The sequence below is a fragment of the Taudactylus pleione genome, unplaced genomic scaffold (genome assembly GCF_031769625.1).
Source record: "Taudactylus pleione unplaced genomic scaffold, aTauple2 ptg000897l, whole genome shotgun sequence".
Taxonomy (NCBI): Eukaryota; Metazoa; Chordata; class Amphibia; order Anura; family Myobatrachidae; genus Taudactylus; species Taudactylus pleione.
The window spans coordinates 3,433,620-3,456,801 of NW_028285298.1; the positions used below are offsets into that span (position 1 = coordinate 3,433,620).

At 47.1% G+C, this 23,182-nt stretch overlaps 2 protein-coding genes across 2 annotated transcripts in view; one reads left to right on the forward strand and one right to left on the reverse strand.

The window, feature by feature from the left end:
* UCK1 (uridine-cytidine kinase 1) overlaps positions 1–9,906 on the reverse strand; it is a 32,290-nt gene extending 22,384 nt beyond the window's left edge. Inside the window, exon 1 of the mRNA XM_088459165.1 lies at positions 9,727–9,906. Within this exon, the coding sequence (XP_088315291.1) occupies positions 9,727–9,741 (15 nt within the window). The 5' untranslated portion in view covers positions 9,742–9,906. The remainder of the gene's footprint in view (positions 1–9,726) is intronic.
* Positions 9,907–9,997: 91 nt separating this feature from the next.
* PRRT1B (proline rich transmembrane protein 1B) overlaps positions 9,998–23,182 on the forward strand; it is a 33,619-nt gene continuing 20,434 nt past the window's right edge. The window contains exon 1 of the mRNA XM_088459166.1: positions 9,998–10,261. Within this exon, the coding sequence (XP_088315292.1) occupies positions 10,252–10,261 (10 nt within the window). The 5' untranslated portion in view covers positions 9,998–10,251. The remainder of the gene's footprint in view (positions 10,262–23,182) is intronic.

Sequence of the window (23,182 nt, forward strand, 5' to 3'; positions counted from 1 at the left end):
CTGGACTGTTAGTGTGCCTTGAGGACCGTGGTTGGGAACCCCTGCCCTATAACCTGCAGGGTCCAGCGTTTCCCAAACTCAGTCCTCAGGGAACACTAACAGTGCATGTTTTCCAGGTCTTCTCACAGACTCACTAGTGTAATAATTATCTCCACCTGTGGATCTTTTAAATGTGTCAGACACTAATGAATACACCTGTGCACCAACTAGGAGAAATGGAAAGCCTGCACTGTTAGTGCTCCCTGAGAAATGAGTTTGGGAAACACTGCTCTAGGGGTTAATAATAATAAGATGTATTATCATGAATATTGGTCAAGTCAAATAATTTTGTAACTACCAAATAGTAACAGCATTCACTATACCAATGCTTTGTGGGTCTTATTAGCATCAACTGTTAAGCTGCATACACACACAACGATTTTTTGAACGATTATCGTTTAACGATATCGTTTAACGATAATCGTTTGAAAAAAATCGTTCACTTCCTGAGTCAAACGAACGATTATCGTTTATGCGCGTTCATGTTTGTAGTTTGTAGTTCAGTCAGACTTGTCAATTCAACGATTTTCATTAAGGGAATATGCAAAAATCGTTTGTAGTTCATAAAAATCGTTCATTACACTTACACTTTAAAAAATCTGACAGAAAATCGTTCATAAAATCGTTGGTAACAAAATCGTTGTGTGTGTATGCAGCTTAACGGTGCATACACACACAACGATGTAAGTAATGAAAACCGTTTTACAAAGTAGTTGGTTTTACTTTACTTAATAAATGATTTTCTGTGCGTTGAAGGAAAAATGTTGCAACTTCTATTGAAAATCGTTCAGTTGGCCAGTCTGACTGAGCTACAAACTACAATCGACAAACGTGAACGCGCATGAACGATAATCGTTCATCGTTTTACACTGAACGATTTTTTGAACGATAACGATGTAGTTATAGTTAAATCGTTCAACAATTCGTTGTGTGTGTACGTACCTTTATAATTAATCTCTGAGCTCCACTGTCCACTAGTTGCTATGTTATATGAAATGGGGATACAGGCATTAGGTCGACAATAACAATGTCAGCACCACAATGTTGACAGTTATGTTGACATTGGGCCTGATTCAGAGCCGGACGCAATTAGCGCTCGCTCGTCCTGAAAATAAGGGTGGCTATTCAAATGAACCGTTCGCTGTTTGCGGTCTGTTCACGCCTCTAGGTCTGAACGAGCGAACAAAACTTGCGGTCGTTTTTTGGGAAACTACGCCCCCTGGCCGCTCGCATCCTACGTCATGTCCGCTATTTATTAGATTAATCGAGTACATCAAACAGGGTATGAGCTGCTCGCTATTCTTGTGGTTGGTTTTTGCTACCACAATTTTGCGAGCAGTTCTGGTTAAAAAATAACCCAGTGACGTGGTCAATGACGCTGCTGTTTTAAATATGCACACCCATAAAACGCCCGTTTTGACCTTTAAGCACGCCTGCGATCGGATCTCCACTCCCCGTTTTCAAGCACCTTCCCCTGTTACCACCCACATACGCCTCATCCTGTCACTCAAATTATCAGGCATTCGCTATTTTGCGAGCACATGAATTTCGGCCGCACTGACTGGTTCGCGCATGCGTATAACGATCCGTACGCATACGCAGTTGGGCAAACATCGCTCGGAGCGAACGAGCTGACGCTTACGAGTGGCTCTGAATCAGGCCCATTGTTATAAAATGTGACATCTCAGAATGTCGGCATTAGGGTTAGGCTGCGTGACGGGAGGGCTAGGCAATAGAGGGAAGAGGGCCCTGCTCGTGAGAGCTTACAGTCTAAATGGGAAAGCTCCTTTTGATAGCTTAAATGTATGTTAAAGTTATATTTCAATTGTTATTCTGTTTTTGGTGTAAGGTCACTTACCAGTGCTGTCCTTTTGGCAGGTCTACCAAGGTCTCTAATGGTGCCGCAACAGTGTTTGGCAATTCTGCAGGAGAATGAAATGTGGAAGTGATACACTGAGGATCAAGGAAGTCCAGGTAATTGAGCACTTTCTGAGTTATTTACCATGTCTATAGTTGTGGGTTGAGTTATCCTTTAAACCGGAGGCCAAAGTACGAGATACTTGTCGCCAAAGGTTCTATAATTTTTTTGCATTGCAGTTTTTGTTGATATTCCTATAATCCAACTCATTTTGTCACTGTTGAGGTTGCAAAGAAGGGTACTGTATCTCTGTGGCCCGTCTTGCCCCTCTTTCTGTATAGTGACCAATGAACAGTCAGTGAGATACTCACATGAAGAGTTGGCGTAATTGGCAGGACTAGGTTGCACTATACCCGGTGGTCAAGGAAGGGGGGTTCTGAGGTAAATCCAGGGTGTAGCAGACTGCATGGATAGACCTACCTGGATCCTGCCACTATACAGGATTCCCTTATGATCGGATATTGAGGAGACCTCGCTGGGAACGTGGCACGCTCACCGTGGCCCATGAACTCTGAAGCATGCAGTTCAATTTATAATTTCTAGTATTAGCTACTGACCCCCTGCAAATTTGTATCATTTTCTAGAATAAGAACACACCTAAGAATAAATCATGCCTACATTTTCGGGAACAACACCCCCATTTTTGTACTACAGACTTTTTACATTTTCGGAAGGTAGACTGCTTGCAAGGGGGAAGAGGTATTTGGAAGTTTGCACTCCCTGTCCCAGTTGTACCTTAAAGTACAAAACCTTCAGGCATCCCAGCTTTAAGGTCAGTCTTTCATTAGTCCCCATAGGCAATGTTTTATTTTGTCTGTGCAGTTCCGACCACATTGGTGAATTAAAAAAGTGACGTGTGACTCTGCATGGTCCCCCTAGTGGTGGGCACAGAGTTTAGGACAGTAGAACATGCAGGCTGGATGGTATTTTGTGGTATATGGGTGTCATGTATAAAGGGCTCTTATATTTCAGTTATTGCCATAGTGCAAAGGTTCCCAGACTGGATCCTCGGGGCACCCTAACAGCCCATGTTTTAAGGATATCCATGGTTATGAGAAAAGGAGCTCCTTACCATGAAAGCAGTCTTCAAAGAGCGGCAATATCTTTTGGAAAGTTCTATTACTGGTGATAACACTTGATAAACACATTGGCCCTCATTCAGAGCCGCTCGCTAGCGGCCGTACGCTCGTTCCGAGCGATGTTCGCACATCTGCGCATGCGTACGATTTTTAGTACGCATGCGCGAACCAGTCAGTGCGGCCGAAAATCGTTTGTACGCTATATAGCGAGTGCCTGCTATTTTGAGTGACAGAATGAGGCGTATGTGGGTGGTAACAGGGGAAGGTGTTTGAAAACGGGGGAGTGGAATTCGAACGCAGGCGTGCTTAAAGGTCAAAACGGGCGTTTTAAGGGAGTGCATAATTAATACAGCAGCGTCATTGACCACGTCACTTGGTTTTTTTTAACTCAGAACTGCTCGCAAAATAGTGGTTGAAAAAACCAACCACAAGAATAGCGAGCAGTTCATACGCTGTACGATGTACTCGATTAATCTAATAAATAGCGGACATGACGTATGGTGCGAGCGGCCAGGGGGCGTTTTTATCAAATAAACGAGCGTATGTTTTGCTCGCTCGATCAGACTTAGAGGTGTGAAAAGACTGCAATTTGCGAACAGATCATTTGAATAGCCACCCCTTGTTTTTGAACGAACGACCGCAAATAGCGAACGGCTCTGAATCAGGCCCATTGATGCTTATCATGGAGATCTGCAAATATTTAAGCTTGGCTCTCTGCACACATTATTTAGATTTACCCTTTAAAAGATAGATAGGCCCAAGTCATCCAATTGGATAAGCGGGTCCTTCTCCTTTAAAGATGCCAACCGTCTCCTATCATCCTTTGTCCTTCCAGCAGTAAAACAGTAAAATCCTATCACACACCCCATTTTCAACCTTGAGATGTGAGCATTGCGGTGAATGGTATTTACTACCTGGAATGGGGAGGGTGACAGTGACTGCATGTTGCGAGCCTGCAGACAAGGTGACTTGGCCAGGAATAAATGCTGTATATTCTTGTTCTGCTGGTGATTCTGGCTTGTTCAGAACGAATACCGGAGAGGCATCAAGCACTTTCCTTCCTGTACATGGTAAACAAGCAGTTACATAGTAGTTAACAACCTTTTTTTTAAATGTTTAGCAAGAGCCAAGGACGCCTCTGATCAGGTACCTGTAATCATAGCATGCACGGTTCTCCCTGGGCAGAACTGAACGACAAGTCCCATCCTGTGTTAACCATTCCTGGTTAGAAGAACATTGGCCCTCATTCAGAGCCGCTCGCTATTTGCGGTCGTTCGTTCTAAAACAAGGGGTGGCTATTCAAATGAACCGTTCGCTAATTGCGGTCTGTTCACGCCTCTAAGTCTGAACGAGCGAGCAAAACTTGCGGTTGTAATTTTGAAAAATATGCCCCCTTGCCGCTCGCACCATACGTCATGTCCGCTATTTATTAGATTAATCGAGTACATCGAACAGCGTATGAACTGCTCGCTATTCTTGTGGCTGGTTTTTTCAACCGCTATTTTGCGAGCAGTTCTGAGTAAAAAAAAAACAAGTGACATGGTCAATGACGCTGCTGTATTAATTATGCACTCCCTTAAAACGCCCGTTTTGACCTTTAAGCACGCCTGCGTTCGAATTCCACTCCCCCGTTTTCAAACACCTTCCCCTGTTACCACCCACATACGCCTCCTCCTGTCACTCAAAATAGCAGGCATTCGCTATATAGCGAACAAACGATTTTCGGCCGAACTGACTGGTTCGCACATGCGTATTAAAATCCGTACGCATGCGCAGATGTGCGAACATCGGTCAGAACGAACGAGCGGCCGCTTACGAGCGGCTCTGAATCAGGGCCATTATTTTGTAATACTTCAATTTAATAATAGGTTTATTTCCAGTGGCAAATCTTTAAAGTGTACAGCGCACCTGTCCTGATCTGCAGCACCTGAAAGACCCTCCAGGGAAGAGGTTTCGTCTGAGAGGCGATGGTCTGCTCTGGGGGTGGTTTGGTCAGATTGGGGGTGGATCCCCCCCCCTGGAATGTTAGCCGTTGTGGTCATTGATAGACTCATTTTATAGAATGGACTAGATTAATGACAGCTAGAAGCAGGGGCGTATTTATAATGGGTGCAGGGCAGGGCCGGATTGGCCATCTGGCACTTCTGGCATTTGTCAAAAGGGCCGATGGTCTCTGGTCCGGTTCAAGGAGGTTGGTACCCCCGCCCTCCACCCAACGCTGCCGGATGCAGGGTATTAGCTCCGGGGGAGGGAAGGGGTGGCTGCAGTGGGCCAGGGAGGAGAGGGTGGCGTGCCGTGAGGCCGGAATGCAGTCAGAAGCCGACGGTCGAAATGCCGACCGCTGGCTTCCTGACTGTACAATCCCGACAGGGGACTAATGATAGGCGTCAAAATTATCTCTACGCCGGGAGCCCGGAATACCGAATGAAGGTAAGCCAGGCAGTGGGCGCGGACAGCTGGGGGGGTTACGTTTAGGCACTTACGGGGGGTTAGGCACTAGGGGGGAGGTTAGGGTTGGGAACCCCCAAGGGAGGGTTAGGGTTAGGGGGGGAGAGGGTTAGGTTAGTTAGTATACTTACCTGTTTGGATCTTCACTGCTGCCGGTCTTTGGCGTCAGGATTTAGACCACTGGACATAGGTCCGGCAGTCATCCATATGATCCCGTGAGGCCAGGCCCCCGTGACTCGTGGAACCCCCCTCTTGAAACTAAACCACGCCCCCTTCACGAGCACCCACAGTGTGGACTGCCAGGGCTGATGTACAGCCCCAGTCCGCCCCTGGTGCAGGCCCACACCGCACACCCATACTATTTTATACTCACCTCTCCGAAGTCCCACGTCGGCTGGAGCAGCGCTACACAAAACGTCTGGAAAATGTCCGCCGCGGACTAGTACCCGGAGTCTACTGTTGCTGCTAGTGCGCTGGCGGCCGCTGGGGAGAGAGGAGGGGGCCCCGGACATGGAATGCACACGGGCCCCCTCCATTCTTAATACGCCCCTGGCTAGAAGCTAATTGGTTGATATGGATAATGCCTCCACTGGTCCTGCGTGTTCTCAAGAATATTGATTTAAGTGCCCCCAATAATTAACGCTCCAACTCGCCTGCAAGAAGCAGCTGTGAATACAAAATCACCGGAGCAATCCAACATTGCATCGGTGCGGAGACAGCTGAGCCGAAAATCGGCGTAGCAGGGTCCTGGAGCGCCCTGTGGATGCCCCGAGAGGCTGCAGAGACGGCAGGGTGCCTGCCTGGAGCATCAGAAGCAATGCTGGCTGCATGGTGCCGTTCCTCCTTAAAGAACCTGTAGCATATTAACATCTTAACATCTGCCTTATATACCTTTAACCTTCTAGAAACTGTAGCATATAACTGTTGTTTTACTGCAACTGCAAATTCCCCCTGTAAAACAATCACATTGAAGAACTTTGATCAAAAAAAAAAAAACTTTTTGTTTAAATTCTCCTTTTTTTTTTTAAAGCAGTACCACGGTGTATGTCATTAGGTGTCATTACAGCAAATCCTGATTGGTGCATGCGTGGGTATGGTTTGTTACAGGACAAATTATCTACCGGGTAAATGATTGGATTGTTTCAGATGCCATTGTGTGATAATATTGGTGATTGATGTGATTATTCGGCTATCAAACTGTTCGTCCAGATAAGAACATAATTGATGTGTGCTACCAGCATTAGTGTATGGGAAAGTGTTTCCTACGATTATCTGCTACTGATATGTGATCCGTGTATTAGCCTACACTGTGACCTCGAGAAGGTAACGTCTGTGCGCTGTACTGCTGCCCCATCTCCCATGTCAGCTCATTGCTTGAATGAATGAAAACACTGGGGACCTGATCGCAATGTCGATGTTTGCGCAGGTGACTGATTATCTGCCAGTGCGCATGCGGGCAAAGTCCTGAAAATCCCAGCGGCAGTGCACGCAGAGACCCCCTGTTGTGTACAGAATCGTAGGCATTAGAACTGGCGGCGTAAGGTCATGGGCGTTCCTTGGCGGTGGCCTGAAGTGAACACAAGAAAAGGGCGTCTCATGGACGTGTCATGGGAATGTCGCTGGAGTGTCAGCTGCATTCCCAGGGCTGATACAATGGAACAGGCGTTATAAGACGACACCTTCCTGCAGTTATACACTTATACGTTTGAAGACTCAAGTGACATCACTCAGCTTTTGCATTTTTTTATGTTATCTTTTTTTATTTCCCCCCCTACCTATCATACCACAGCTACCCCATACATATCATGGAGCGCCTAACCCAAACTGTAGTTGGTCATTACTGTTGTGCCCAAGGGGCGCCCTGACCCTAACATCCGCCCCTGAGCACCACCTTTGTTCCATTTCTGATGTTACGTTAGGGATGGTCATCCACCATTGATCAATGGTTTTGCCATCGATGGCTGACAGCACGTTGAGGTTTTATTCTATCCTGGCCAGCAGCACTTAGCCCTGCCCCAGTGCTAACCCCCATCCCTGGCATGCCTTGTATGGCCTAGATAACTTTCCTGATAGGTCTGCCACCTGCCGAGTCCTGCCTCTCTGTTATACTCCCTTACCACTGCTGTAGTAACCCAGGTTATTGCCGGGTCTATCTGGGTCGCGGCTCAGTGGAAAAGGGTCCCTGAAAAATAACCCGGGTCAAGTGACTCGGGAATCCAACCCAGGTAGCTACCAGGGTCAGACCCAGGATGGACCCGGGTAATGGAGCAGTGTAAACGGCGCGACCCAGGTTATACGACCTGGGTCATGCCTAAAATTAGCTGATTGGTGGTTGTGGAGCAATCACCTCCCACTTTTTATGACCTCACAAGTTTAGCAGAGCAGACCCGGGTTCAGTGTGAACAGGGCTGACCTGGGAATAACCCAGATCAAAGGTGCAGTGTAAACGGGGTCTCACCTGGGTTAGAACCATGGGCCTGAATCAGACCCGCTCGAGAGCGCACAGCGCTCGCAAGCGGGTCGATGGTCCCCCACTGCGCATGTGCAAGCCGGAGCCGGCTCCGGTGTGCGCATGCGTGAGACCCGGCCAGCGACGGGCGCTCTGTCGCTACGGGTCTCACACCAAAGCGGGGCAGCTGTCGATTGTGATTGACAGCTTGCCCCGTTTTGGAGGCGGGCAGGGGGGGGTGGCTGGCCAAACGGAGGCGTTCCCGAAGGAACGCCTGCCGTTTGGGGGCGGCCCCACTGACATCACGAGTGATGTCAGTGGGTGAGCTTCCGGCTCTATTAGAGCCGAAAGCTCACTGGCAAGCCCCGATGGTCGCGACCTTCACCTGGCCGCTCACTAAAGCTGTGGGTGGCCACCCACAGCTTAGCGAGCGGCCAGGAGGCCGTCTTTAAAAAAAAAAAACAGGGACGCCCTGACTCAGAGCGAGAGCTCTCAAAGAGCGTCCAGCTCTGGAATCAGGCCCCATGTCTGAAAACCCAGGTCAGACCCGGGTTTTTGGTGGAAAATGGTTGTAAGTGAGAGCAGCTGCACTGATGGCTGTCGATAGTGTAAACCACCAATGGTTTCCTGATTCTGGGTTACATACGTTCAGGAGGACAGTACTAATACATTTATTAAACAGGCAAATAACTCAAAGTAAAGAAAACGTGATGATGTATTGTACCATCTATGCTAAACTATTTTATAATAGGTGTACAATTGTTATTGAAGATTGTTATGTTAATAAAAATATAGTGATATATAACATCTCAAATGAAGATATAGCCGCTCTTTTACAATATAAAAGTGGCGTAAACACAGTGTAAAAGTACAATTTCCAAACTGATGTCATTATATCCAATTTGAACCATGGAAAAAAAAAGGGCCAAGTTTTAGCTGATGCCAAAGATGATCCATGTGAAAAGTAATAAAATAAGATAACAAACAAACCCCTGTGTAGGTCGAATTAAAATGAACCCTTTGCAGAACAATTCCATCCTCATGCTTAAAAAAAGGCGGCTTCATAATCACCCCAAGTGTCTTCTTATGGTGCATACACACGGTCAGATAATACTGGTCGATTTGTACGATAACTATATCGATCATATCGTTGTCGTTAGAATCGTCCAGTTTTTGGCCCCTTCAAACGACCAAACGATGTTCGATGAATGGGCACGGATGGTCGATATCGACCAGGTTGGCGGCCTGATTACTATAGGGACCCGCGATCATTTATCGCAGGTTATTATAGTCGTTGGGGGGTTGGTGCATGTGCTGGATGTTCGATATCGAACATCCAGCACATGCAGGACGGTCAGACGATATCTGATCGTTGCCTGATCGGAGGCATCGCTCCGTGTGTACGGAGCTAAACTTGTCCTTCTTTGACCTTACTAAAGTAATGCACAATGTTAATTCTATGCAAAAGTTTATTTAGGAAATAAAGGATGAATGCAGTGTTGTTTTTAGTGGTGCTGGCGCTGTTGCTGTCTACGCCGATGCCACACCGTTCATAAGCATAGACCTTACCGCCTTATCTGCCTGTTTATCCCCAGTCTTGTTCTTCTCCACTTTTTTAGCTCACAATTGTAAAGCGCAACGGAATAGGTTCGGCGCTATATAGATAAATGTTTATAACAGTAAATACTAGTAATAGTGACACAACAAAATGAAAAGAATAACAATTCTGATAATAAATTATATTTCATTCATCAATTTTACCTCAGGAGGAGAAATATTCAGTCGGTTATTACCTTTAGCATGGACATTGATTAGGAGTTAATCTGGCTCCTGCACAAACATGGAGAGTGTGGTGACATAACCCTGTACCACACTCCGAGCGTCCTATCTGCACCCTTTGTACCATCGTGGCATTGAGCAAAATGGTACTACCAGCCTTTCCTGTGAAATCAGCACCAGGAGTTGAGTTGCTATTTGCACAGCCTTCCTCAAACAGGTTTGTCAATTATTAATGCTACAGCTGAGAGGCAGGAAACTGAGACCTGAGGAGGGGAGGGAGAGACCGAGCGGGGTGGAGAGAACAGAGGAGAGTAGTATGTATACAGGAGGTGTGAGTGAGGCAGAGGAGGAGTGAGGCACTAGCAGGAGGACATGCTGTGAGTGAGGGGAAGGAGAATGATTGGTGAGACAGACACAGGACTCTAGGCTGGAGGATTAATGACACAGAGCAGGTAAAGGGACTCTCTGTAGTAGCTGCTCCGTGTGGAATCCTGGACCTACCTCCTAGCAGGAGAGTGTGTGAGAGGCACACGGAGACCATGGCTACAGGTAAGTGTACATAGTGCTCGGCACTGCCTTGTATCAGTCGCAGAGATCACACAGCCTATGGACACAAGTCTAACTATGTAGATTATGGATTGTTAGTTCTTTGACCCAGTATTTCAAAAGCCGTTAAGATGAGTTCTGGGAACATGTGCCTGGGCGCACCGGAACCGAGGGTGCCAGCCTTCATAAGAAGTGTGTGTGTGTAATATTTTATATATACATATATATAAATATATTATAATTTTTTTTTTTCCCTTTCTGGCTACCAAACACTTTATACTCATACGTTGTTGTGCTCTACCAAAGTCTTACAACACGATAGAGTTGCAGGAACTAAAGTACAGGGGGGGAGATAATAATTGTCGGTAAGGAATTTACAGTCCTACACTCCTAACAACACTGGACTTGGCGTAGTACATATATATGTAATATAGTAGCGTCAGGAGGATGTTGCATTTTTACTGACATTTTATAATTCTTTACTGGTGCGGCCTGTCCATTCAGTTTCTATATGACGTCCCTCCACTACTTCATGTCAACATTCTCTATAGAGCAGTGGTTCTCAAACTCTGTCCTCAAGACAGGTCACGTTTTCCAGGTCGCCCAGCAGGTGCACAGGTGTACTCATTTCTCACTGACACATTTCCCAGGTCACCCAGCAGGAGCACAGATGTACTCATTACTCACTGACACATTTCCCAGGTCACCCAGCAGGTGCACAGGTGTGTTCATTACTCACTGACACATTTCCCAAGTCACCCAGCAGGTGCACAGGTGTACTCATTACTCACTGACACATTTCCCAGGTCACCCAGCAGGTGCACAGGTGTGTTCATTACTCACTGACACATTTCCCAAGTCACCCAGCAGGTGCACAGGTGTACTCATTACTCACTGACACATTTCCCAGGTCACATAGCAGGTGTACTCATTACTCACTGACACATTTCCCAGGTCACCCAGCAGGTGCACAGGTGTACTCATTACTCACTGACACATTTCCCAGGTCACCCAGCAGGTGCACAGGTGTGTTCATTACTCACTGACGCATTTCCCAAGTCACCCAGCAGGTGCACAGGTGTCCTCATTACTCACTGACACATTTCCCAGGTCACCCAGCAGGTGCACAGATGTACTCATTACTCACTGACACATTTCCCAGGTCACCCAGCAGGTGCACAGATGTACTCATTACTCACTGACACATTTCCCAGGTCACATAGCAGGTGTACTCATTACTCACTGACACATTTCCCAGGTCACATAGCAGGAGCACAGGTGTACTCATTACACGCTGACACATTTTAAAAGATCCACAGGTGGAGATAATTAAATCACTTGTGATTCTGTGAGGAAACCTGGAAACATGCACTGTTTGGGGTCCTGAGGACCCAGTGTCATGTCTGGGGCGTGTTGAGGATCTCCCAAACTGTCGGACATGTGATCTCAGAGTTTCTGCTAATTGGGAAAAGAGTTTAGTTTTAAAACAAATGTCATTTTGCCCAGCAATACATTAGCTGACGTTTGTCAACAAATCTGTATTATCTTGTTGCAGTATTCCGTATATCCACCGTTGTTGTAATAGCTGATGTTCAAGGGGGCATTCTCTGACCTAATCCTTAGGGCTGCATATAATATGGATGCAACATAGCAGCAGATTTACGGACATGGCTGGAAATGTTCGTGCTCGGGATATTTGGTCCCCATTCGCATCACTGTAAAATACAGCAGCTATGGTGCAAGTTATTGCTGAGTCCCAGCTATGCCCCAGCAGCTACGTATTCATGTGTTTTGTAGGATAGGGACATTCTACCTGGTGCTCTCGGCTGCACAGCACAGAAAGCAGCGATGGGTCACCTGTGCCAAATATGAGGTGCCAGCTGTCCACCTGTGCCAAATATGAGGTGCCAGCTGTCCACCTGTGCCAAATATGAGATGCCAGCTGTCCACCTGTGCCAAATATGAGGTGCCAGCTGTCCACCTGTGAGTCGCTCTCACAATTTTGTTATTTTTAGAAGCACTTTACTGTCTGCAGAACTTGTTGGTCCCTAGAGGCATCTATCCTATCATTGTGCTGTGAAAGGGATTTGTTGTGGGCCTTGATTTACATTTTATAACGTTACTGCTATATAGAAACGCAAACCATTGCAATTTATCTGCACACCCAGAGGGGTAGCAAGGCTTTTGCAGGAAACTCTGTATGGGTTCCCCCATCTACATGAGGTGCTGCAGCATTTGTGGCTGAGATGTCCACATGTACACAGGAGCTGACACACATACACTGCTCCCTCTGACTGGTCCGAGTCCTAGACGTCTTCTCTTCTCATTTGTTGTTTCATTGATATCAGCAAAGTGGCCTTTGGATCAATTTTATTTAATACGAGCTGTTGCCCGCGACTTGGCCCATGATGAAATCTGCCAACATTGCATAGGGGCCCTGCGGCGGTAGTGGCCCCACGTTCCCAGCAGCTCTATACAGACTGGTGGCAGCAGCACAGTCACCCACCACTTACACCCATACCACTGTGTGCCCTGTGCACAGACTGCTATGTAACCTATGCTATTCACCCACCTCTCACACCTATGTCACTGTGTGCCCTGTGCACAGACTGCTATGTAACCTCTTCTATTCACCCACCACTCACACCAACGTCACTGTGTGCCTTGTGCACAGACTATGTAACCTATCCTATTCACCCACCACTCACACCAACGTCACTGTGTGCCCTGTGCACAGACTGCTATGTAACCTCTCCTATTCACCCACCACTCACACCAATGTCACTGTGTGCCCTGTGCACAGACTGCTATGTAACCTCTCCTATTCATCCACCACTCACACCAATGTCACTGTGTGCCCTGTGCACAGACTGCTATGTAACCTCTCCTATTCACCCACCACTCACACCTATGTCACTGTGTGCCCTGTGCACAGACTGCTATGTAACCTCTCCTATTCATCCACCACTCAAACCTATGTCACTGTGTGCCCTGTGCAGACTGCTATGTAACCTCTCCTATTCACCCACCACTCACACCAATGTCACTGTGTGCCCTGTGCACAGACTGCTATGTAACCTATCCTATTCACCCACCACTCACACCAATGTCACTGTGTGCCCTGTGCACAGACTGCTATGTAACCTCTCCTATTCACCCACCTCTCACACCAATGTCACTGTGTGCCCTGTGCACAGACTGCTATGTAACCTCTCCTATTCACCCACCTCTCACACCAATGTCACTGTGTGCCCTGTGCACAGACTGCTATGTAACCTATCCTATTCACCCACCACTCACACCAATGTCACTGTGTGCCCTGTGCACAGACTGTTATGTAACCTATCCTATTCACCCACCACTCACACCAATGTCACTGTGTGCCCTGTGCACAGACTGCTATGTAGTCTATTCTATAAAAGTGACTGCAGGCACAAAGCACCTCTCCCCCCACCCCTTACCGGCTGCACGCATGGTGCCACACCTGTCTCTTGCATTGATGATGTTAGTAAATGTTGTTTTTGTTATTGTGCAAACAAAGTGCAGGTTATTTCTAGGAGTTTCCACTACACAATTAGGCCGTTTTCATGAAAATCTGTTCAATCATTCTTTTTTGGGCCAACTTGGAACAGACAGACACATGGTTCTTATTATATTTAGTATAGATTATTAAAAATCTATCAAGCTTATCATATAAATATGAGTCTGAATTTACAGGATGTGTCTTTCTTTCATAGACATAGTTTAATATTCCCATAAATGAGGAGTATCGTCCAATAATGAGTGTCCCATCCAGCCTTACCTCTCTTCCACGCACCACGAATTGCATACTGTACCCAGGCGTAGGCTACTACACCCCCTCCCATCATGAACATGGTTATAAGGCCACTATAATGTTTATAAATAACCTCTGAAATATGTTCTTATGCAGTTTTCTGTATAAGAAAATTATATTTGAGTAAGCAACTCGCCGGAGCAATTCAACATTCCTTTGGTATGAAGACAGTAATCGGAAAATCAGCTGTCGCAGCGATTCCTATCACCGCTAAGTCTGACTCGGCAGCGCCAGTGTACATGCGCCAACAAACACATCGTTGACAAATTGGCAAAACATAGACATGTAAATTACACTTAAACTGCATTTACCATTGTATGCGATGTTTATTGTGTGTTTTAATAAACTTAAGGTTTGCTGTGGTGTCCAAATGCCTAGTTAAGTCCCTGTATAGGGGTATGTGTACCTATTCACCGCAGTGCCATAACAAGGGGTGTGCAAACAGCGCCATCGCACAGAGCACCTCGGGGGCAGCATCACTGATGCCTCCTTGCTCCTGTTTAGCAGGGTTACCCTCCTTCTGAAGAAACAGGTGTTAGGGTAACTCCTTCTGAAGTGAAGGTGTTAGGGTGACTATCTTCTGCTGCCCTCTGTTTTATTGATGTCTTCTGTGACCATAATACTATATATTTGCTACAATCCCCGCGTCATAAGCTCTTCTTTAACACACGGGACTATACCATTACTGCTATCCGGGTGAGCAGCACCAGCAGTTATTGCCTGCCCAGCTTGCCGCTGGAGGCATAGGAGACCTGTCGGACCAAACGGAAAGCGCACTGACATCATCCTCTGGTGCATACACATGATCAGATCAGGCAACTGTCAGATATCGTTGTCTGATCGTCCTACATGTGCTGGATGATCGTTATCGTACATCCAGCACATGCACCAACCCCTCTACTAATATAACGACCCTTGATCAACGATCGAGGGTCCCTATAGTAACCAGGCTAACCTGGTCGATGTCGACCAATCAGGTTGGCCTGCATGCACGGGCGATGGTCAATATCGATATCGACCATTGTTTGGTCGTTTGAAGGGGCCAGAAACTAGTTGATTTGAACGATATATCGATAGTTATCGTTCAAATCATGTGTGTGCACCATTCTACTACAGATCCCGACCGCCTCGCTGTTGTTGCGGCTGTGTGACTGGAGACCCCCCTTCCGCGGCTGGCCGCTAGCGGCTCCCGTCATCCCATCGATCGGGATGCCGGGCGCCGGTGTCCTGGCGTCGGTAAAATGAGCGGCGTCTACATCTAGACGCCGGTCATTTCACCCTCGCCGGGATATGACAATCAGGAAGCCGACTGTCGGTATAATGTCAGCGGGCTTCCCGATTGCATCCCAAATTCACACATGGGGCCTGATTCAGAGCCACTCGTAAGCGGCAGCTCGTTCGCTCCGAGCGATGTTTGCCCAACTGCGCATGCGTACGGATCGTTATACGCATGCGCGAACCAGTCAGTGCGGCCGAAATTCATGTGCTCGCAAAATAGCGAATGCCTGCTAATTTGAGTGACCGGATGAGGCGTATGTGGGTGGTAACAGGGGAAGGTGCTTGAAAACGGGGAGTGGAGATCCGATCGCAGGCGTGCTTAAAGGTCAAAACGGGCGTTTTATGGGTGTGCATATTTAAAACAGCAGCGTCATTGACCACGTCACTGGGTTATTTTATAGCCTGAACTGCTCGCAAAATTGTGGTAGCAAAAACCAACCACAAGAATAGCGAGCAGCTCATACCCTGTTCGATGTACTCGATTAATCTAATAAATAGCGGATATGACGTAGGATGCGAGCGGACAGGGGGTGTAGTTTCCCAAAAAACGACCGCAAGTTTTGTTCGCTCGTTCAGACCTAGAGGCGTGAACAGACTGCAAACAGCGAACAGTTCATTTGAATAGCCACCCCTATTTTCTGGACGAGCGAGCGCAAATAGCGACCGGCTCTGAATCAGGCCCATGGTCTTGTGGATAAAATGACTAAGAGATCGGGACTGTACCATTCGTTCTTACAATTAGAAGGTGAGATATTTAAAATTGCGGGGATTTCACCACATCTTGTTCTAAACCTCCGGAGAGGTATTAATAGTACTACAGACTATTATTTATTAAATCCTCCAGAAAAAAATCCAGATCCACTATTGGGAGATGATTGCTTTCTAAATGACCGTTTGGCAGCTATCAATTGATGTTTTTAGATATTTTTATTATTGCTGTAATACACACTGTGCGTTTTAATATTCTTTTAATTTTGTCTAAAAGCGCTACCGCTGTGTTTTATGTTGGATAGCAGGGTGCCTGGAACACTGAATCCTGCAGCATAGTATATGTAGGCGATCATGCGTCCTGAGGATGGCCGATCAGCGCTGCACTTACTGGAGCTTTGGGCCTGATTGATTACAGAGTGCAACTGCGATTATGTACGTAGACACACTGCGAAAATATGCAAATTTTTGCAATCGCTAAGCTGTCGCATCACAACATAAGGACGCCCACTTCCCCTTACTCACAGCCGTAATACCTTGCAAGTCTGCGAAACCATCGGTACCATCGGAGTCTCCATCACAATTACAGAAGGTCTGACCTTACTCAGAATTTGCTAACCTCATCGCACGCAGCGAAAGCTCAGGCTGTGTATGGCATCGCGGTGGCTAATTTATGCACGCCCCTATAACGGCGTTCAAACACACTGACATGCCTGCGTTTTACCGACCACCCCCCCGTCACCACCCCCCAAATGGTCACTTCCTTTCAATCACTCTGCGATGGGTCTGCGCGGTCACTGCGATCGCAGTGTGATCGCAATGGAGCCTTCGCGCACTGCGATGAATGCGCAGTATGCAACAATCTGCCGTCTGCGTGCGTAATCGCATTTTATGATCTGTAATGAATCAGGCCCTTTGTTTACTTGATGTATCCGGGCCAAATAATCAATACAACCGATGTATCTGATTTATTGTATTGATTTAATAATTGATTAAATACAGTGCCAAATTATCAGTATATTCAATCACTGTCCATTGCTACATTGACCTCTTACTTTCATATCTCTCCTCCTGCATTTCATAGATGCCAGGCTTAAAGAGTAAGCAACAATAGGTTTAATATGGTATGTAAGGGACTGGACGTTGGAAAAAAAGAAAATAAATAATATATATATATATTTTTATTTGTTTTCAAAATGCCCAATAAACATTTCAGTTTCCAAATATTAGAATTTTCTGCCTGTTACTTTGTCAGGTTTTCTAGGGCTACGACAGGTGGGTGATTCTCTGCCACATAGACTGATACAGTTAGTGGATACCGGCAAGTGTGGTATAAAACATTAACCATGTAAAGGTGAACAGTCAATGGGTCAACACCAGATAGTCGGCATGTTCAAACGGTAAACACACAAAAGAAATGGTCGACATGATTTTTTTTTTTTACATTTTCTTATTATAATTATTTATCACAAACTCTCCCCCTAGTTCCTAACACCGACCCTCCCCTGGCGGCTAATTTTAACCCTAGCCTAACCCTCCCCTAGTGCTTAACCCTAACCCATACTTGCCTACCCTCCCGATTTGGTCGGGAGCCTCCCGAAAATCGGGTGCCGCTCCCGACCTCCCGGGACAGCAGGCAAGCCTCCTGCGATCAGCGACACGTCCGCCCCCCCCCCCCCCCTGCACTTACTATAAAAATCCCGGCAGCGGAGGGGCCAGTGATACGAGTCGCGCTGAATTGGGTCATATCGGCCCCGCCCCTTGCCTCACAGTGCCTTTAAAACCGGCATTGTAAAGAGGGGACGGAGCCGCGATCGTGATGACACGCCCCCATGCTCTGCCCCAAAATGCACGTCACTGCCGGGCCACGCCCCCTTTTCACCGCGACCCGCCCCCCGCTGAGAAAGCCCGACAGCTCCCTCCCGGAAGGAGGGAGTGAAACGTCGGCATGTATGCCCTAACCCTGCCCCTGGTGCCTAAGGCTGGGTACACACCTAAAAGATTTTCCATCCAACTAGTTGATTGGTTGGAATGAAAATCTGGTAATGTATGAAAGCAAATGACAATCAGCAATTTGCTCCCAAACGCCGGAAAATGGACAAAAACTGTTGTTTGAAAAAATTGTTTAGATCAAACATTTAACAAACTTGTCTGACGCCATTTTCATCTGTTTTCTGGCATTTAGGAGCAAATTGCTGATCATCAGTTACTCCCATACGTTACCAGATTTTCATTCCAACCAATCAACTAGGTGGATGGTTGGACAGAAAATCTTTAAGTGTGTACCTAACCCCCTCCCTGGTGCTTAACCTTGAGCCTAGCCTAACCCTGGGGGGGAGGAGTTAGGGGTAGTCTAGGTCAGCTACCAGGTCTCCCCCAAAACACACACACACACACACACACACACACACACACACACACACACACACACACACACACACACACACTTTGGTGATTAACCCTAGTCTACCCCTCTCCCTGGTGGCTAACCCCAACCTTTCCGCAAGTGTTTAAACCTAACCGTCTACCTGGTGGCTAACCCTAACTGTTCCCTCCAAAAATATATCCCTAACCCACCCCCTTTCCCCCAAGTGCCTATACCTAACCTAAAAAATGTTAAAAGACCATAAATAATGTGTCGACCATAGATCTGTCTGCCTGTTGTCCGTGTCGTCATATTGCATGATGCCTACCTGATGTCGACCTGTTGACTGTCTAACTTTACATTGTCAATCTTCTATCTGGATATCCTGCAAGTGTTCCCTACAGAGTATACATCTAATCGTGTGTACAAGTGGTACCCGGAAGGTATGTAGTCATTAAGTCGACATTCACAATGTAGACATGCCAGTGTGAAACATTTGACGTGTGGACATTCTCTCCATGTCGACGTTCTGTATGATGAATTATTCTATATACCACCCACAGAGAAAGTTGGCAAAATCCGTAAACCCAATAAAAGATGGCAGCACTCAGGTTCAGGCTGTACAATGTATTTCCAATCTCTGCTATACAATGTTGTGGGATTAGATGTACAATGTGACTTTATGCATATTATACTGTATAATGTACTTAGGGGGTGATTCAGCAGAGGACACAAGTGCTATCGCAACCACTTGCATTACTGATCCGAGCTGCGTGCCTGGACGCAGTATCGGATAATCTGTGATTCTATCGTCCGTCTGAGTGACCATGGCGTCATGTAAGCCGGCCACCGCAGATGCAACAAAGAGGACAGGAAATCTCCATCAACCAACAGAGTTCATTGCCTCTTCACCCGCCCCCCCAATGGTGACAACAAGCCTCCATTTTGGGAAACAGAGGCTGTCGCCACCCCCCTCCCCACCCACAAATGGCAGTAGACTGTCAATCACTGACATGTGCAGACTGGGTCATGTGCCCGCGCAGATTCCTGACTATCGGAAATCTGCGTCCTCTGCTGAATCACCCCCTTAAATCGGCCCAAATAAAAATTAGACCCTTCCTGTGTTCTCTATATCAGGTGAGTGTTGCCCAGAATTTCCTAATATCTCCTGACTGCGCAATAAATTCCTCATCCCAATAAACCCCACAGAGGAGAGGAATGTCCTGAAGTTCATGGAAGGTAATTAAAATGTGTCATTATGTTAGGTGTACATCACCACACTATAAAGAGATGAGTCGCTTGTTAGCTTAGCACATAGAATAAAAAATAATATATACAATAAGTGAAACAGATAAACTTATTTATTCATAAATACTTATATCGCTGACACCCACAAATTATAGGACAAATAAATTTAAGCTGATTACACACTGAGACGATGTTGGCACGATACGTAATTTCCGGCCGATTCGGAACGACATCGGCTGCATTGCTCAGTGTGTACGGCCAATATGCGCGCTCCCGTGGTCGCATGCGGTATAGTCTGGTGTGCCGCACCTTCAACCGGACGATATCGCAAGCGGCCCCATTGCAGGTAATGAAGGACGGAACAAGGTATCTCGTCCTTCATTACTATATAACTCTCAGCCTGCTGCCCCCATTCCCCTCCTCACATGTCACTGCCCCTGTCACATGCAGCCCTGTCCTCACTAACACATCACTCATCTCCTGATATACTCTGTGCTGCTGGGATCCCTGCTCTGACCATCCACTACAAAACTGTTATAGGGGAATTGAATTAGGCACTGGGTTTGCCACACGGGGAATAGCTCTGGGTTTTGGCACCCAATTTCACATTTCCCCCTACTCTGTGCTGCTGGGGGACCATGTTCCATCCACTATATCTTTCTGTCTGTGGCTTCATATCTCCATACCCCTCCTCACATCACATCACTCCCTGTCACATGCATCCCATCCTCACTAACATACTAACATGTCACTCCATAACCTATGGGCCTGATTCAGAGGCTCTCGCTCTGAATCAGGGCGGATTTTTTTTTTCAAAATCCGCATCCAGGCCGCTTGCATAGCTGTGGGTGACCACCCACAGCTTTTGCAAGCGGCCTGGCGATTATCGCGACCATCAGGCTTACGACGAGACCCCTGTGGTAGGGTCTCTGTTCCCGCAAGCCCCAGTGAGCTTCCTGCTCTAATAGAGCAGGAAGTTCACTACTGACATCACGAAAGATGTCAGTAGGGCCGAACACAAACGGCAGGCGTTCCTTCGGGAACGCCTCCGTTTGACCAGCCACCCCCCCTTCCCGCCTACAAAACGGGGCGAGCTGTCAATCAGCATCGACAGCTGCTCCGTTTTGTAGCGAGCCCCGGAGCGAGTGAAGTTCTCACTCGCTCCGGGGCATGCGCATTGCGCACACCGCGCGGATGCACTGGCCGACCATCGACCCGCTTGCGAGCGCGTCTGAATCAGGCCTTATGTACTAAGCCAGGGAGAGAAAGTGGATGTAGATAAACTACCAATCAATCAGCTCCTAACTAATATTTCACACAGCCTGTAAAGTGAAAGGAGCTGATTGGTTGGTACTTTAACCCCATCCACTTTCTCTCTCTCCAGGGCTCAGTACATAGATCCCCCTAGTCACACAAGGGGACAGGTCGCGGCCTTCTACACTGATCCCACACTCCTCACTGGATTAAGGTTTGTGGGGGCCCCTACAAAGAAAAAAGGGATAGAGTGCCCTGCGCTAATAATATGTATAAAGCAGCTCGTTTAATTAGGTTTAATCGTAGTGTAAAGCGGCAAAGAAGCGCTAATGGTGAAAGCATAGCAATTCTATCGTCCATATGAAAAATAAACAATAAAATGACATGTATAAGACCAATGTTTATACTCTCTTGGTCAATGTGGTGGAGGTGGAGGCGGGGTAAATAGTCCAGTATGGAGCCGCACTATGGCCCAGATGGATAATGCCATTAGCCCTGTCTGACCCTACCTTGGTACCGGTGATGTAATAGCGCCATCTTCTCATAAGAAGCGCTCTCTGGCTGGGTTCCAGCACATACGCCGGTGGGTGCACCTGACGTCAGTCGCTGCTTGGACCTGGATGGAACCGTTTGTTACATTCCAGCACCACAAATGTGTTGAACACCCTGTAGTGTCCCCAGTTCACATTATGCCCCACTGAACCCCCAGTTCACATTTTGAGACTCGGAACCCTCTGTTTACATTATGCCACAGTGCCCCAGCTATAGGTGAGGGCTCATGGGTGACTGCTCCAGCCATCGATGTTAATCCAGCCCTGAGTTTGCAGCTTGCAACCATTTATGGCCTGTGACCGATGGCAAATGGCTTTCCCATTGCTTGGGTAGGTCTGATGGCAGAGGTGGGCATATGTGCGATCACATTCTGCGCATGCACAGCACCCAACCATCGATGATTTCCTGCTGATGGTTTAAAACCATGGTCCATTGATATATCGGCTGCTGGCACATTCCAAATTGGCTTCTGGTTGTTGTATCCTCATCCAATTCAAAAGTAGGGAAATCCCGGACCATCAGGTGATACGTATGGATGACATTGGGATGCTCGGTCCCTTGACATATATATTTAAAAAAAATAAAATAAAAATAACCGTAGTAAAGAACATAAAGTGTCAAAATAAAAAGGACTCGTGCTGTTGGGGCTGTTCGGTGATGTCAGCGGTTCTTTGGTGTCAATGTTCCTTTTCGCTAAGTGAAGGGCGAGTATTTACTTTTCAGGATATGCAGGAAATGTGCGTTGTCAGGATGGGTGTAGCTGAGGGTGCTGCGTTCCTTCTAAATGCCACCTGGGGGCACATAAATGCGTTTTAGATTTGTGGGACAAGATATTTAAATGGTATCTAATGTGTGGAGAGGGCGCATTTGGGGCGTTTCCTGGTCAGGGGCTGCGGGTAATCGGGAATTATAGTAGACGTTTAATGATACTTGGCTTTTCTTTTTTTTGCCATTCATGCATATTTCATGTGAGTTCCAACAAAAATGAATGGACTAAAAATTATTGATTTAGACGTAGATGAAGATCAGTATTATGAAAAAAAAAAAACGTAATGAATGTTGTAAGTAATACCCCTTTTCCACCTAAATTCCGGGTCTGACCCGGAGTTGGAACAAAGTTCCTATCCGGATCAGACCCGGAATTTTGCCGGCGCTGACTCAGGATATTCCCGAGTCAGCACCGCTCACACCGCAGTCGGGTCTGCATAGACCCGGCTTTTGCGGAGTGAAAGTGGACGCTTGGAGATGACGTCATCTCCAAGCGCCACTGAAGCCGGACCAATCGGCCGGCTAGCAGCGCACTCCAGGTCTTCGTGACCCGGAGTGCGCTGTTCCCATAGCAGGGTTTCACGGGCTACGCCCGTGTTAAACCCTGCTAGTTACCTGGGTTGGATTGCCGGGTCACTCGACCCGGCGATCCAACCCTCTGCCCTTTTACACCAGGGAGCTGCCCGGGTTACCCCTTCAAAAACCCGGGTTTTAGCTCCGGTGTAAAAGGGGTATTAGTGTAATATGATGTTTTTAGCTCTTCCACCAGCTGTTCCTCCAGAAGTACAGACCGGGCACGTTTTGTATGAAGCAAACAGCCTGAGGCCATAGGACGCCTATGCTGCCACGCCACACTGCACAGGCAGACGGATAGGCAGCTATGTGCAAAAGAAAAATGGTGTCCACATTTTTGTGC